Source organism: Cupressus sempervirens, chromosome 9 (assembly GCF_028749045.1).
Source record: "Cupressus sempervirens isolate cs-2001-9-10 chromosome 9, ASM2874904v1, whole genome shotgun sequence".
Lineage (NCBI taxonomy): Eukaryota > Viridiplantae > Streptophyta > Pinopsida > Cupressales > Cupressaceae > Cupressus > Cupressus sempervirens.
Window position 1 is genome coordinate 689,043,466 of NC_143126.1, and position 17,971 is coordinate 689,061,436.

A 17,971-nucleotide genomic window follows, 5' to 3' on the forward strand; every position below is an offset into this window, starting at 1 on the left:
TTAGTTGCAAAGGCCTTTTCTCGGTGTTAGGGTATTGATTATGAGGAGACCGTTGCTCCTATACCAAAGATGAGCACAATTAGATTAGTCCTAGCCATGGCAACATTGTTTTTCTGAAAAGTCCATCAAATGGACTTCAAGAGTGTTATCTTGAATGGTGATCTACATGACAGCCTCCTAGTTCAAGGTTGTTGGTAAAGAACACTAGGTTCTTAGACTAGTGAAAGCTCTCTATGGTTTGAAGTAGGCCCCTAGGGCATGCTACATGAAAATTGATAAGTACCTCAGTGACCAAGGCTTCCAGAGGAGTTTTTCAAACTCAAATTTGAACATCAAGACTATTGATAGTAAGATCATCCTTCTGGTCATTTATGTGGATGATTTGATCATCACTGGCAGTTTAACATGTTTGATTCAAGGAATCAAACAGAGTTTATGCCAGTCTTTTGATATGAGTGACCTTGGGCTCATGCATTATTGCCTAGGTGTTGAGGTTTGGGAGCAGTTTTCTAGTATCTTCATTTCTCAAATTATGTTAAGGCTCTATTAGACATCTTTCGTATGCAGGATTATAAGATTGCATCTACACCCATGGAGAAAGGTCTGAAGTTATCAACCAAGCAATCTAATTCTCCTCCAGTTGATGATACTACATATAGGCAACTAGTAGGCAACTTTATCTACCTCTCTACTACTAGACCTTATCAGCTTTGCAGTCAACCACATCTCATGCTTATGCCAGCTCCCAAGGCTGATCATTGGATGTTAGCAAAATGTGTGCTTTTTTATGTGAAGGGCACTACTAATTATGGACTTATTTACTCCTAGAGACCTAATCCTAGACTTGGTGGGTTCACAAGTTCAGATTGGGCAGGTTCTGTTGACAATTAAAAGTCAACTTCTGGATGTGTTCAGTTTGGGTTCTAGTGTCATCACATGGACTGGTAGAAGTAGCAAGTAGTTTCTCTCTCCTCTACAGAGGTCCAATACAAAGGGACAGTTAAGGCAGGTTGAGAAGTCATTTGGTTTCGTCGAATACTTGGGGATATACAGATGTCACTAGCAGAACCAACAAATTTGTTTGTTGATAACGAAGGCATTATCAAGTTAGCACGAAATCTAGTCTTCCATGAGAGAACCAAGCATGTGGATGTTCACTATCTCTAAATTCAATAGCTGGTTGAAGACGAGACAATAGACTTGCAATATGTTCCTACAGCGGATCAAACTACAAACTTTCTCACCAAGCCGCTTGTTCCAAATAAGTTTGTCAAATTCAGAGGACAGCTTGGTGTAGTGGATAAATTAATCATTAAGGGAGGGTATTACGATAAGAGACAATTTCTATATCTATTTAATGGTAATCTATTGTAACTATTATTTTCTAATATTTATTTAGTTATTTGTGAGCTAGAATATAATGTTTCTATTCTTGACGACTATTTCCTAAGGAAACATCATCTATTCATTTGTATATATTGATCATTTGATCTCTGATAATATTAATCAAGTTTTTTTTTACCAATTACTTCCTGTAATAAATGGAAAATCCTTATTTTGTCATCTTGTGCTTTAAAGATGCCTTTTGGCATATTCTTTTGGTAATTGTTTGTCAAATGAGTATCTTACATGTGTACATGGCTGGAAGCTCGTTGTTCCCTTGTTCATATAAAAGGGAAATCAGGGGCATTTTGAAAGGATTTTAAAGGAGATAAAGTTTTTGTTCAAATATATAGAAGAGTTCTACAATTATCAAAGCAAACTGTCGTACACCAAAATTTGATTAGAATGAACAATATGTATATATAAATTTTGATTATGTTGTCTCCTTATATTATACTCTGATTTTCATGAAAATAATGAAAAATTTATGTTGATTTCACCTCTTCGACGAGGATAGTGTATTCCTTGTTTGTTGCAACTCTCAAGGAGTAGATTAAATAGCTTTAAACAAGATTTTATGGTTGGAACATAATATTGTGGATTCATAAGCATAACTTGAAATAGAAATCAAGTGTGAATTTTAATATAAGATATTAATATTGGTAACCTTATTTGAACCTAGTTGATGTATTTCCACTCTATATGATATTTTAGGTTGGACTTTGTATCCCAGGACAGGCACCAATTAGAGAAGCCTAACTCAACCAGGCAGAATCACACACAAAGAAAGCCTTTGAACACCTTTATTTTTAAGAAATTCCTTTATGTTAGAAGTAAGCCTATATGTTGTCAGGATTATCATATGTATCATATCAAGAAATCTTGCCTAATTGCTTTGGATTGATGCATTCTTGATCCATATTTGGGAGCATTTATGTCAACATTACCAGAAAAGTGTGAAACGGATCAAATCCTTAGGCATTGTTATAAATTATAGGTAAATCCTCTTTGGTCTTGCAAAACCAAAAGAATTCAACTTTAGTGTTGATTCTTGTTAGTTGGCCACTGTTGAAAAATCTCCACTGATAAGAATGTTGGCTAATCTTGAGGATGTTTTAGGTAATCAGTTAAAAGAAGCAACAGTTTCTTTGGGAGGAATGTGTTCCTTCTCTTTATACTTATTACCTTTTTTGTACTGGTACGGCTTGGATGAGAATCTGTTTTATGACACTGCAGCAAATTCATTTGTGAACCATGGTTAGCTGATTATTGATCCTTTAATTGAATGGTATATTTCTTTAGTTTTGACTACACAAAGTAATCTTGCTAATATCACCCCTTACGTTTGTGTAAATTGTTTCAACCTTAACACATTCTTCCATAATTGATTGGTACTCCATCTTCATAGTTTAGTGGTAGTGCCTGCTAATCAGAAAGAGCTTTACTGATACTGCAATTTCAAGATTCTTTTCAGTTTGCTAAGTCTACCTTTGTGATGACCCGTAGTAAATCCTATTATTGGAAAGAAGATGTTAGGTGCTATTTGAATTCTTTTCTTTGGTGTTACCCTCAGAAGGTTGGTTTTGTTCTTACTCATAGATGTTTTGAATGTGTAGTAATTGAAATTTGAGGACTATATAAACTCACTAAAATAAGAACTGGAAACATGTATTAATCTTTTTTCTTGCTTCTTAAGTTTGGATCCTTGGAGTTATCCAGAGTCTCATATGCATGGAAATTATGCACAGGTGAATAATGCAGGTGTCAATTTTAATACTGGCTCAAGCAATTCAGTTGAGCATGCACATACTGTGATATATACAAATTACTATGGTTCCAAACGGATGATAGAGTCCATGCTTCCTCTAATGAGATCATCAGCATCTGGTGCCCGAATTCTGAATGTCGGCTCCCGACTGGGCAGGATAAATGGAAGGCGGAATGTATGAAAAATGAATATGATATTCCTAAAGCTATTTTTCCATCTGTATTTAGCTAATCAACTATGCAATTGTTGCTTAGCATTTTCTGATAATCCTCTAGAGTCTTAAATGCTTGAAACGATTTTGTTCAAATTTGATGGATATTTAAGAAACACGTGTCTAAATTTTAACAAACCATTTGCCTTTTAGAAAATTGGCGACGAGCAGCAAAGGAAACAACTTGAAGACGAGGAACATCTGACAGAAGAACTGATTGATAATACCGTAGAAAGATTTTTGGAACAAGTGAAAGAAGGAACGTGGATCTCTGGTGGATGGCCACAAAACTTTACAGACTATTCAGTCTCAAAAGTAGCTCTCAATTCCTATACTCGTTTGCTTTCAAGGAGGCTTTCAGATCACCCTGCAGGTTCAAAGATATATGTCAATTGCTACTGTCCAGGCTGGGTCAAGACTGATATGACTGGTGGGGAAGGTATTGTAACTGCCGATGAAGGTGCAGATACAGGAGTATGGACAGTCTTACTTCCTCCAGAGTCACCTACAGGCAAGTTTTTTGCTGAGCGACGTGAAATAAGCTACTGAGATGAAAAATCCTAATTCATGTGCTCCTAGCAAGCAGGTAATTTCTAATTAATGTCATTGCATTGAGCCAAAATAACAGTTAAATTCCCAATTTACTGTTATGGTAGATGCAATGTAAGGAGGAAATTACTAAATTGCAACCATGATGAATTTTGAATCTGTAATATGTAATGTAGCCGAGAAGTCCATTTATATAAGCAGCTGGATTGCTCTCTAATCAGTACTATGCATTGGTAGCCTAAAGAGGGGGGGGTGTTGTGTGGAGTGGATATTTTGTGATATTGAAGACTACTTAATGGAATGAAATTATTGAAGAACTATACCAGTAACATGATATATTTTAAATTAAATGAATTGCAAAGGAACATTATGTCACTTTAGCAGGGAGTTGGACATTTCAAGCGACAAAAGGTTAGTGAAATTGTAAAAGCTGAAGATATTCATTTATGAACAAAAGTTCATTTTTAGATGATTTTGCCAAGTTGTATGGATTCCCACCTAGGAAGTAGAAGCATCCACGAGTCTAAAGGACATTAGTGCAGAAAACTATATTTCTCAACCTACTAGCATTTGAACCTAAAATAATTAGCATTGAATGAGCCCCCAGAACTACCCAGCATTATTAACAATCAAAAGAAACAAAATCAAGGTGATATTCAACAAAGACCCCACCTCTTCAACCCCCACATTACTTTTATATTCTATTGTAATATCTTGAGATCTCTAAAGGTGACACATCTAAAGAGGGGATCTGGAAACCATGAAAGACCTCCCTATACTATTATGCTTATTGAATTCAATCCACAAAATGCAAGAATGGTTCATACATATCTCAAGATCTCTAAGGCGACACATTTTAAAGAGGGTTACTAGAAACCTTGAAAGAACTCCCAACAATATTGTGCTTATTGAATTTAATCCACAAAATGCAAGAATGCTCAAAACATTGGGAATCTCAAAGTGACCCTTGGTAGGGGTAATGATGAGGCCTTTAAAAGAAGCAGAATTTGATGCACTTTCCTAGCATTCATGACTCTCCACTAGTACTATTCCCACTTTATTAAAATAGGTCTACACTTTGACAAGTTGTGGCACTTTTTTAAATACCTCATTCCTCATCATTGGACAACACCACCACATCCCAAAAAGAAAACTTAAAGGAGCCATATGCTAAGTAGCTTGAGGCATAAGGAGTGCCAATTTATCTATATAAATTCTTTTGACCAAGGAGCTTTATTAGTACCCATATCACTTTCTCCCCGAAAATGATTTAGCAAACCCTAAAGTAACCTAGGTTGAATGTTAAACACATTCCTATTAAAATCATAATTATTATACATTAATGCATTGAATGGATATGAGAACATTTATTGGATGAAATATAACTTATTGAATACTAAAATTAAATAGAAATGATTAATCATCAAATAATGATAATTAGATAATTACCTACCTATGCATTGTATTCACAAATGGATGCAAGTATGTTGTCAATCAAGCCATTAAATTTTACATGTTTGTGATGGTTAAGTGTAAAATATGAATGTTTCTAGTAGTCAAAATGGTTGTGTAAATGTTTACAATAATTATGCTAAGAGGTATATAATACTCACATAATGGAGTGAAGAATGCGAGTAAAATTGTCAAATAATGATAATTCGTTAATTGAATTGAGCGTTATGTGTAGAGATTTTATATTCACAAATGGATGCAAAAATATTATTAAAATACAAACCATTAAATTTGACATATTTGTGACTCTTAAATAAGAGGATATGAATGTTTCTAATTTTATTTATGTTTTAGTATGAACTTAAAAAACAATTATGCTAAGAGGTGTATTATACTCATGAAAAATGTGAGTAAATAAAAATTCCATATGATTTAATTTGATGTTTGTCTCATTTTTATGAATAAATATTTATTTTTAAGTTTGTTGCCCAAATTCTCCTCATATTAGCCAAATTTTCAAAACTAGCTCCACTCTACAATTTGAATTTCTCAAAACAGATGGTCAAGTCGAAAGTTAATCAAAACCTTTAAAATTAATCAAAACATTTAAAATAGGTATTTTGGTTGAACAACATTTAACTAATGTTCCCATTAGCACACAACAATTAATTTTTTCAGGAATCCATATGTAATATTCTAAGGTTTGTGTTGGAATTTTTTTCCTTGCAAATTTTTGAATTTTGTGATTAGAGGCTATGAATTTTCCTGGGGTCTAGAACATTTATAAATGAAATTAAAAAGTAAAAAATGTCATTGAATAACAACTGTATGGGTACGTGTTTAATGCATTGGGTTGGCTGACAGTAAAAGTATAGGAATGGATTAAATGCTCTTGGTAGGATTGTTTGAAGCAGTAATTGATGGATGTGTTGTGTTGAATGATTTACACAGTCAATTGCAGACACGAACCAATTCTCCATACTAAAATGGTTGAATGAACACAACTCTAAAGAGAACCATATTTCTGCCACTACTATTCATGCCAAATTTAGAGGTAAAAAAAATTATTGAAAAAATACTAGATTAAACGTTAGCAAAACTTCCCTATGTGCAACAAATCCCATCGCAATGCTATTCTAATTCAAAATACTAATTCCATTCTAATTCCGACTATTGCAACGGGAATACTGACGGAATAGGCATTTATGCATCATTATTCTTTGTTTGGGTGCAACAACTTTCAATTGTGAATAGGAATACAATCGGAATAAGTATTCCAATTTTGCCCAAAAACTTGGCATACGTAATTCCACCTAGATAGGTGGAATAGGAATAGTTATTCCTATTCCATATTTACTTTGTTTAAAAATATAAAATTTTGGGTCTGTGTGGTTCTCAAATTTACCTTTGTTGCTTGTGTCCATGAATATTATGAATCTTTCATATTAGGCAAAGGAATTTGGTATTGCGATCCTCCATTTTTTTCAAGTATGGTTGCGATCTTCCATTTGTATCATTGGTGTCATTTTGTATGATTGCAAGGTTCTCCCATTGCAGTGTTCTCATATTTGCATCTTTCATTCTATTTATTTTTTAGGGTTCCAAAACGATTGCAGAGGCAGAGATTCAAAGGTGGGGCATAGACATATACGTGGTGCAGGGTGTAAGCCATTTGGAAGTAAATTCTCGTGCAATAAATTTAGGTGCATTGTTTATTGTTGCCCATAAAATTTGGATATATTGTCATTCTTTGCAAGCTGGTCTTTTGTGGGTTTACACTGCCTTTTCTAGGTCAAGCCCTTTCTAGGTGATGCCCTAGCTATCATTTACATCTCAATGATAAGATCTTTTACCCAGTTTTTTAAAAGTAGAAACCATATTTTTTTCTTTGTTTCATGGTTTTCCATAGTAAAAATTTGCTCTAGTTATCTTTGAACGGGCTAGTTTTGGATTTAGTTGGCCTACCAAGGCTGAATGATGACTTGGATATTAATTTTTCTCTCTGAGGGGAACTTATCGCTCATAAGGACACACCTTCACCATTGGAGAGTAAGGAAGCTCACTATTTTAGAGGGTGGGTCAGAATGCAATTAAATGTGGATCTGTCATTTCCCTTTTTAGTGATGCCAGAGTCTGTTCTTCTTCCTGTTGGAAACGGTATTTTGGATCACATTGTAGGGGCCATGGAGGAAGAGTTGGTGTCAAGAATTTTGAGAGATTATAATGTGTGGTGCTATACAGTCTCTAGTCACGTGACTGGTAGTGTTCAGCAGACTTAGGCCACATAAGTTCTTTCGCTTTGTATTATTTCTCATTTTTGTGTTGTATTCTATTTTTTTCCACATCTTATTTGTGTTTTGGGATATGAAGATGTGTCTCTAGAATATAATGCATTTATATTTGAGCTAAACCAAGATCTTCAAGTATTTTGGTTGTATTATTTGGGATTTGAATTGAAGACTAGAGCTTGTCTATCTAAATTTAATCATATACCAATACTTATGGTTTTTCACTACTGAATATTGATTTTGTTCAAAGAAAACTTACCTGTAGGTTATCCATCTTTCCAAAAAAAATTAAAACCGAATGCAAATATATTTGATGCTAGCACGATGCACTTCACATTATATCTTTAATGCATTGTCATATTATGACCTACTTTTTCAGTGCATAGGCGCAAAATCATGTTGGAGAGGCTTTTAACAATCCAGTTTCTCATGATTATGAATAGTCATTGTTAATAGCCTTGACCTAATATGCCAACTATTTTCTTGGAAGAGATCAAATGATTGAAAAGAGATGTGTGGTATCTACAATCCAATACAAACTTTCCCCCATCAATCCACTTTATGCAAATATGACAAGAAGTTGTTACATTATGAGTTACTAAGATGTTTTAAACGCTTTCAATGATCTAAGCCTGGTACAAAAGATCAGATCTGACACCAAATATGAATAGATGAGTCTAGGAAATATTGGCTCAGATACCTACTCATGATTCTAGTGGAACAAAGGAATACATAATGAGAATACAACATTATTTAGTTGATAAGGTTCAATATTGTTGGCCAACAATGTCAGCTAGACATGATGATTCTACATTTTGACCGATGTAAAGATAATCTATTGCCTTATAATTTCAATTATAAAGTATAAACCAACGTAAGCCTCTCTACCTTCCAGCTTTAGCCATTATTGCGTTCCATAAGATTGCAACATTTTCCTATAGCAAGTATAACTATAATTTCTAAACTCTACAATCCTTACCCTCTACTTCTTCCTATAGCAAGACTATAAATTTTTGAACTCTACAACCCTTCCCCTCTACTTTTGCATCACCTAACTAACCACTTCAGCCTTCAGAACTCCTCGCCCATTCCTATCTTAAACAAACTACTTGCTCTGGTCCACATGTTTTTCTTGTAGAGTAATGGCAAAGAAATGTTGGCTTCATATTCTCAATTTGGCAAATTTCTTGGGCTTTACAGTGTTTGGTGTTTTAGCGAACTTTAATGTAAAATATTCATCTCATTTTTCCTCCTCTCATTGTTGTGGAACATGAGCATGACACAAACAATAGGAATATAATGGATCAAATGTATTGGTGGTGACATGCCATTGATAAGGCATGGGCACCACATATCAAAGACCAGTCTTCATAGTCAAGCATGTCTCGTATTTTCAATTTACAGTCATTAGTTTAAATTTAAATTCCATGTTCATAATCATGTTGCTTGCTACGTGAGCTTATAACACATCATAGTGTCCCACTAAACAAACATTCACAAAATTTTAATTCAAAAAAATATATTTTATCACTAAAGAATATAAACACAACTCTTTATTCCTTGTGAGTTATTATTTGTATGGACTCATACCATATGCAATCCCATTTCCAAGCTCATGACATGTTGGTTTACTAATATTAAATATTTTCTAGATGAGTTGATGCATAACCATCTTTAATCATATTTTGTTATGTTGAGGTGTATCTACATAAGTTTAGGTATTGGAATGAACATACTTATCACTGATAAATATTTTTAGCATTTTTTCGCATTTTAAGTTCATATCTATCCATGCTTATACATAAGGAGGATTCTTAATACCCTTATTATATCACGATATTTACCTTATGACAAGGTGTGAAATCACATTCAACAATTTGGCTATGGTAAATAGTAATAATTAGATACAATAACTTTCTGTTGGGCACTTTAATTTTTTTGACAACTCACATATCCAATCTCCCCTTTTCACCTATCCAGGTTCTCTTGGTTAGGACCATCCATCCATTCTCACGAGCTTAAAAGTCCATTTAAGATATTCAAAATAACTCCACACATATAAGTAATCACTTAGTTATAGTGGGTTAGTAGTGCAAGAGTCAACTTTATCTAGAGTAAAGTGAGCTTCACGGGTTCAATGTTATGGTTTGATGCCAATATAACAACTACCCCTTGATTGTTTTTAATTTTTTTATTCAATTCACAACAAATACCAACTTAATCAACCATCGTTGTGGTGACAATTGTATGCCACCAATCGATGACATTTCCTCTCATTCGGATGATCTCTCCTCCAATGCCGCTATTTTTTTGTTTTAAGGGTTTTTGGCCCTCTCTCTCAAACCTGCACGCATGGATTGGTCGAGTTTGGGAGCCCCTCATTTCGGCTACTGCTCAGATTTACCCTATGGCAAGGGGTTTTTTCATTGTGACGTTTGATTCTTCTGATGATAGAAATGCCATCCTACGTCGTAGTTTCTCTTGGGGGGAAAAGTTTCCCTTGATGGCTAAACCTTGGTTTCCGAATTTTGATCCATCAACAAAATCCTTTAATAAGGTCCCTCTGTGGGTCAGGCTACCGAATCTCCCCCTTCACCTATGGCAGGACTCAATCCTGCAGGCGGTGGGGGATAACCTAGGGAACTTTTTACTAGTTGACACTGCTTCTTCCAATGTGTTCTGAATGACATATGCTCGCATCTTGGTTGAGATGGACATCTCCAAGGGACTCCCTAAAAAGATCAATTTGGACTCTTTGATTGGTTCTTGGATCTAGCTTCTTGATTATGAGGGTATCCCCTTCCATTGCAGGCTATTAAACAAGACCGGCCACCTTGTTTCTTGATGTTCCTCTGAAAAATCAAAACCGAAGAATTCTCCTTCATGGTGGAAGAGGGTTTCAGAGGATAACTACGCGATTCATAAATCCCCCCCAACTGGGGAGGGTGACTCTTCTCAAAAAAATTTGGTGATGTCCTTGCCTGCTATTTCGAATGGCTTGACCACTAACCCTTTTTTGGTGCCATCCTCTGTTCTCCCTCTAGTAAATACTGTCTTCGGCGTTTCGCCTACTGCCCCTCCTAGGGCTCTGAAGCCAGATGTTGTTGCCCCACTTTAGGTTTATGTTGCTCCTGTCTCTACTGCAATTCATTCCCTGGCGGCGAGGGTTTTGGTGGCTGGTGGTGGGGATGTTGACTTTGTGTGGCAGAAGGCTACCAATTTAGTGGAGGATGGATGGACCACAATAAAAGGTAAAAAGGTCAAGCCCTCCACTCCTTTTGATATGGCATTATGCTCTCAAAAAATGGGACCGAAAGGGAAAGCTTGAGTCATTGTTGTGGCTGTTCCGCTTTTGGTTCTCCTAGCTTTTATGGTCTGTTTGTTCTTTGTAGTCTGACATGGTATGGGGCTTACTATATTACTCTCTTTGTTACCATGGGGTTTAAAGTGCCCAGTTTAAACCTGTTTTGGTGGGTGATGAGTATTGTTTTTATGCGATGTCACCCTGGTCACACTTGGTTGTTGACCTATTTCACCATTGGACTGTACTTTTTTTGGGTTCCATTGAAAATTTTACGAGATGTAAAGGGTTTCAAGCACCCTTCAAAACCTTTTTTCCTTAATCAAAAATTGTATGCCACTAATCAAAATCTTACAATAGAAATTGTTAAACTCCTACTTAAGACCTTGATCTAAAACTTTATTCATGATGACTTTACCTCTACATATTTTTTGGGAATTAAAGGATTCATAGTTGGTACACAAATGATAGTGAGAATTCATCCCTTCCTCTTTTACAATATCTAAACTTAATCATCTCGAAATGATCACTAAAATTGTAAAACCTTTGAACTGCTTATAGATAAGCTTATCATTTCTCCAACACAACAAAAGTCAAGGACCGTGCTCATCCAAAAGAAGTACTCAGTTGTATCATAGGGGTAGTTAGCTTTCATTAGTAGCATGCAAGTGATAGCTGTTAGGAGCTAACCATTTTTATAGGGTTATCTAGTTTTAACCAATAGCATGCAAGTTATAGGTGCTTGGAGTTATCCAATTTCATAGGGTTAGTTGGCTTTCATTAGTAGCATGCAAGTAAAGTCTAAGCTTTTTATTCTATTATTATATGGGTAGTACATTTGATAAGCCCTGTTCTAGAATAGCATTCCTAGATTTTACCCAATAAAGCATTGCAGTGTGTTGTGAGAAAATATTTGCAGTTGAAGAATACATGATATTGTAGTGCATGTTTGTAGTATTGATAGATTGTAATAAGCTCAACACATTCACCTTGTTCATACAGACTTTCTGTATTAAGAGGGGTATCTATGAACAAGTTGAATATGTTGATGTTACATTCCATAGCACTGCATTATGTCCAACATAATCACATATACTTCAACTCTTTACAGATCGGAGAAGTTATGGTTGACTATGGTATTTGTAATGGTAGATTCACACTTGTTGGCTGACATAATTGATTCTGAAACTAATTGACATTATTGATAGTTTATTTGTTCTTTTCCTTGTAATAACTCTATAGTAATGAATTAATAACTACATTAAAATGTTATAGGGTGTTCGATGGATCCTACTAATGATATACAAGTTTATGAAAGCATTGTTAGGAAGATCACGCTCTTGCATGTACTTTCCATTATGCTTGCAACCCAAGCAACATTCAAAGTAATAGCATCAGAAGATGCTAGAAGACACAGACGCAAGCGAAGAAGGGTTGTCTGTCCTTTTTATAAACGTATTACATATTCCAATGAGACGGATTGCCATGACCAAATATGCATGAGTAGAGGAGCATTCTTCAAACTTGTCAATATTTTAAGGGAGAAAGGGAGCATTAAAGATACAATAAACATGAAATTGGAAGAACAACTAGTTATGTTCCTATATACTCTTGGCCACAATCTAAGGAATCGTAAGATTGGCCTTAACTTTGGTCACTCTGGAGAAATAGTGAGTTGCTACTTCTACAACGTCTTGAAGGCTATCATATCACTCCATACCAGTTACTTTTTGCCCCCTTCTCCAAATACTCCTCTAGAAATTATAAGGAAGGACTATTTTGATCCATACTTTAAGGTAAATCTCATATTGCCATGTATTTTATTGGTTGAGTCTATTGCTACATATATGACAATAATATTTCTTACACTAGGACTATATTGGAGCAATTGATGGAACCCATATACTAGTTACCGTTGATGTGGAAAACCAAGCAAAATATTATGATAGAAAAGGCAACCTGTCACAAAATGTAATGGGTGTCTATTCATTTGACTACAAGTTTCAATATGTTCTTTCTAGTTGGGAAGGGTTAGATGCAGATAGTCATGTTCTTGCTTCGGCTCTTTCAAGAGTAGATCCACTATTAGTTCCCCCAGGTGTATTAAATCATAATTTTAATGATTATATCGTCATTATTGTTAACCATAATTTTTATGCAATTTGCAATCTATAATATATTTTTTCCTTTGTATAGGAAAGTTATATTTAGTTGATGTCGGCTATACAAATGTTCCTAGATTTCTTGCCCCATATCGGTGTACGCAGTACCACCTAAAAGAGTTTTCCAAAGCAAACCCAATCGATAGTGCACATGAGCTATTTAACCACCGACACTCCTCTCTTAGGAATGTGATTGAGTGCACATTTGGTATTTTGAAGCAATGTTTTCCTATCTTGAGGCATGCGACATCCTACAGTATCATGAGTCAAACAAAGATCATGTTAGCCTGTTGCATACTACACAATTTCATTACAATAGAGGATGGTGTTCCATCCACTATGGAAATTGAAGTGGATGATGATTGTGATGGGATAAATGTGTCAATTCTTGAAACTTATGGGATGACTCAATGAGATAGAGATGATTGGGGAAATTTTCAAGATAAGATAATATTATTCATGTCCAACAAAAGACCACAACGAGGGTCTATGGGACTGGAAGCTTACATCAAGAAATAGCAGGAAGGATGTGGGAGGACGATAGATCTCAACATTAGTTATTTTGTATCGACATTAGTTGTTCTTTTTACTCGCATTTACACTTTTTCCTCACTTTTGAACAGCTACAATACTCGAATTAACACTTTGTATAGACTGTTGATTCATGAATTGCAAATCAGAATTATTGTTATGCTTTAAACTATTGATTAAGTGATTTAAAAATATGATTTAGGAATTGCAAATCAGAATTATTGTTATGCTTTAAACTATTGATTAAGTGATTTAAAACTATGATTTAGGAATTGCAAATCGAAATTATTGTTATGCTTTAAATTGTTGCTTAAGTGATTTAAAACTATGATTTAGGAATTGCGAATTAGAATTATTGTTATAAACTACTGATTAAGTGATTTAAAAATGTGATTTAGGAATTGTGAATCAGAATTACTGTTATGCTTTCAAATTGTTGATTGAGTGATTTAAAACTGTGATTTATGAATTGCAAATTAGAATTATTGTTATGCTTTAAATTGTTGATTAAGTGATTTAAAACTGTGATTTATTAATTGTGAATCACAATTATTGTTATGCTTTCATTTAGAAGTCTTTGGGACTACACACTCTAACAACTTATTATTACTAACAACTCATTACTTATTGCAAGTTTTGCATCAACATAACAGCTGCTTATTTCAAATGTGAAAATGTCTTTCACAAATCTATTAACGAGCATACATGAGGATGTTTGTATGCTCCCCATTTCTACCCCTGTTGCTACCCCCATTGCTCCCCCCATTGCTAGTTCTTCTTGAAGTCCAAAAGTGGTGTGGACTAGAGATATGGAGTGGAAACTTCTAGACTTGCTCCTTAAGCAAGTTACTCTAGGAAGGAAAGGTGAAGGAGATTTTAGGAAAGAAGTGTGTGGACAACAATAGAGAGGAGATTCAATGAAGAGTTAAAGTTGAATCTTGGAAGAGATAATTTTAAGAATAAGTTGAAAACATGGAAGTCAGTGTATAGAGTAATGAAAGATTTTTGAAATACAAGTGGGTTTTCTTGGAACGAGACAACTCAACTCATGGATGTCGACGATAGCGTATGGGATGAACTTTTGAAGGTAATGTCCTCTTCAAAGTCATGTCCCGTTCTAATTTCAAAAAAATATCTAATTATTTAACTTTTCCAACATGTAGAGAAATGAATTCAGGATTGCAAAAGTGTATAGGAGGCAGCCACTCACCTATTTTAATGATCTAGTGATCATTGTGGGAAATGACATGGAGGAAGGAAATGTCGCTACAACGGCACAAGATGTTGAAGATGGTAACCTCTTTGATGAGGTTGTTGATCTAGGTGATGATGAGGAAATTAATATGCCTCTGAATGTTGCTGATGATTTAGATGAAAATTACCTTTAGTCAAATCAGTCCACTAGAAACAATCCTTCCACACCAATGACAAGGAGGCCAAAGAGGTGGAAGGCAAGCATGGCCACTTCTTTGGATGTAATATCTGAAAAAATCCATAAGATACGGGAGGGAATCAATAAGTCACACATCATTAAATTTGATAAAGAGGATACTAAGAAAGATGTTGCAAATTTGTTTGCTTCCTTGAAAGCCATCCCTGAAATCAGTCAAGAGACTATGACTATCGCATCTAATAATTTTATGCAAGAACCAATAAGAGCTATTTGGTTCTTAGAGATGGATGACTTAGCGAGGGAAGATTATATTAGATATAAATTTGGAGGGTTGTTATGGTTTTATTCGAAACAAACATTTAAATGTTAGTTTTTTCTTTCTTTCAAGCCGAAAGATGTTTTCATACTTTTGTATTGAACTGTGCCTTTTCTTTCTTACTTGGATTCCATTAAGAGGGGCGCCTTTCTTATGATGTTTGTTGAATATAGAAAGACATGATAATTGCTACAGAATTTCTGTCCATTAACTTCAACTTTTAAAGCTTTGGTTGATGGCTATACTGTAATTGCACTATTAGAGATTTAGAATTTCCATAAAGATAATTTCAGTCCTTATGAAAGGTTTTTAATTTGTGGAAACTTCAATGTTAATAGATAGAAAAAGAAAACTGCACTTAATACTCTAGTACATGTAAAACAAAAATATAGGAAAATTCAATTGGATTGGTGAGTTCCATTGTCTGGTGAAGTATAGAATTAATAAACAATATAATTCATGAAGCATGTAACATCCTCATACCTGAAAAAAGATTTTAGTATAGTAGTTTACATTGAGTAAGAAAGGCTACAGACTATGGGCACATGGATTTTGTCAAATACTTTGTTTGATTCAAACACAAAAAATTATAACTTAGGACCATTCTATATCCAAAGCAATATGCAAATTAACTATTATGATAGTCAAGGAGCATATAGGTGGCATATCCTCACTACGAAATCCATTTTGTGCACATCTTGTAACTATGGCATTCCATTAGATGACATATTTTTGAGGCATTTTGTCAAATAGTTCACAGGTCATGTTAATGTTTCCACATTTTGCATACATGCCTATCAAGGCATTGGTAACAGCAGCATCAAAAGAAAATCGACTTTTGATTATGAATTATGTATATTCATACTTTTCTTTAAAGCTCCTATTTTTGAGTAGGCAGGTAAGATGCTGACAAAGGTTGTGTAGTTTGACTTTACATCTACCAACAACATTTGGTTGTATGTTTCCCAGGTCTTTTCAAAAAACCCATTTTGTGCATATCTCGCCACCATGATACTTCAAGATATGGCATCTCTTTGAGGCATTCTGTTAAATACTTCACATGCTTTAAGTATGCTTCCACATTTTGCATACATGTTTACCAGGGCATTTGTAGTTACGATTTCTGATAGAAACCCACTTTTGATTATGCTTTGATGGAGGTTCATACCCAAATCTAATGCTTCCATTTTGGCACAAACTGTTAGGATGTTAGGAAAAGTAGTGAAGTTTGGCATTATATCTGTCGAGAGCATTTGACTAAAGGTTTCCATATCCTTTTCAATGAACCCATTTTGTAAATATCCTGCTATTATTGTATTCCATGAGAAAACGTCCCTTGAGGCATTTCGTCAAATATGTCTACTGACTTCTCAATCCTTCCACACTTTGCATACTTCAATTATGTCTTGATGGAGGTTCATAACCAGTTTGAATGCTCCCAATTTTGCACAGGCTAGGAGTATGTTGGAAAAGGTTGTGGAATCTAGTTTTACACTTGGCAACAGCATTTTCTTAAAAGTGTGTAAGGCTTTTTCATAAACCCATTTTGCAGATATTGTGACAATCAAGGAGCATATGAGGAGAATGGAAATGGTTCTTTTTGTAAGTCATAGACAGAAAAAGCACATCAATAGGCAACCTTATGTTCTGTAATGCTCATTGATTTGTCAGCATCAATTCACTTTTGTTTGGTCCCCGTGTTTTTCCTTCTCCATTCCTTTTTCAGTTAAATATAGCCATTACGTATAAGCATTGCTATAAATAGTGAGGCTTGTACAATGATCTTGGAGAGCCAAAGAAGAAGAGTTGGATAGTGTTTTACCTCTTAATTGAGATTACTTATTTATGGCATCCACTATAGCTTTTGTAGCAGAGGCTTATGTCTACAAGTCCAAGAGATTTTGTCTTCTGAAGAGACCAAGTTAGAGGTTAAGGAGATAAAGCAAAAGAAATATAGCATGAAGAAGGTGACAAGTAGTTGCTTTGGGGCTCTCAAATCTTTCATTTCATCTATTGTATGTGATTCTAAAGGATTTACTTAGTCACAGTATCTTAGAATGGTAAGGAGGGAAAAACAACATTTATATGGTTGGATTTAATGCTGATCCATATCCTTAGTTCAAGGGTGTGTTGTTTGTGTAATACATGTTGTACACAACATTTAGGCTTAGTTTAAGGGAGGGATTTATTGTAATATATGTTGTATTGCAACAGCTTTCTTGTGCAAGAGTTGATTTGTGAAGGTTGTAATCCTAACTTTGTTCAGGTGTATTACAACTAGAGTATTGTTTTTGAAATGTAAAAATGCATTTCATTTTTATTTTCTAAGAGTATTATTTTTGAAGTGTAAACATGCATTTCGTTTTTGTTTTCTCACTTAGAAAGTAAAGTTTTGGTTCTGATTAGTGCCAGATGTGGGTTACTCTTGCAAAATTAGATTTATTTTTGTGCTCTTATTACTATTTGGTTCCTCTGTAACTAGTTGTTATTAGACTCCTCATTAGTTTGCAGCATATCAATTTCTTTTTAAAAAATCAAGTTATGTTGTAGACACCAAAGAAAATGATGTTAACTAATGATATCCATAAACGATGCAGGATTGGTTTGTAAATTGCAC

At 34.7% G+C, this 17,971-nt stretch overlaps 1 protein-coding gene across 1 annotated transcript in view; it reads left to right on the forward strand.

Moving 5' to 3' along the window:
• The window catches only part of LOC149540595 (NAD(P)-binding Rossmann-fold superfamily protein), a 98,026-nt gene extending 93,795 nt beyond the window's left edge, over positions 1 to 4,231 (forward strand). The window contains exons 3-4 of the mRNA XM_089801692.1: positions 3,132 to 3,326; positions 3,516 to 4,231. Coding sequence (XP_089657818.1) covers positions 3,132 to 3,326; positions 3,516 to 3,911 — 591 coding nt within the window. The 3' untranslated portion in view covers positions 3,912 to 4,231. The remainder of the gene's footprint in view (positions 1 to 3,131; positions 3,327 to 3,515) is intronic.
• Positions 4,232 to 17,971: the final 13,740 nt, after the last annotated feature.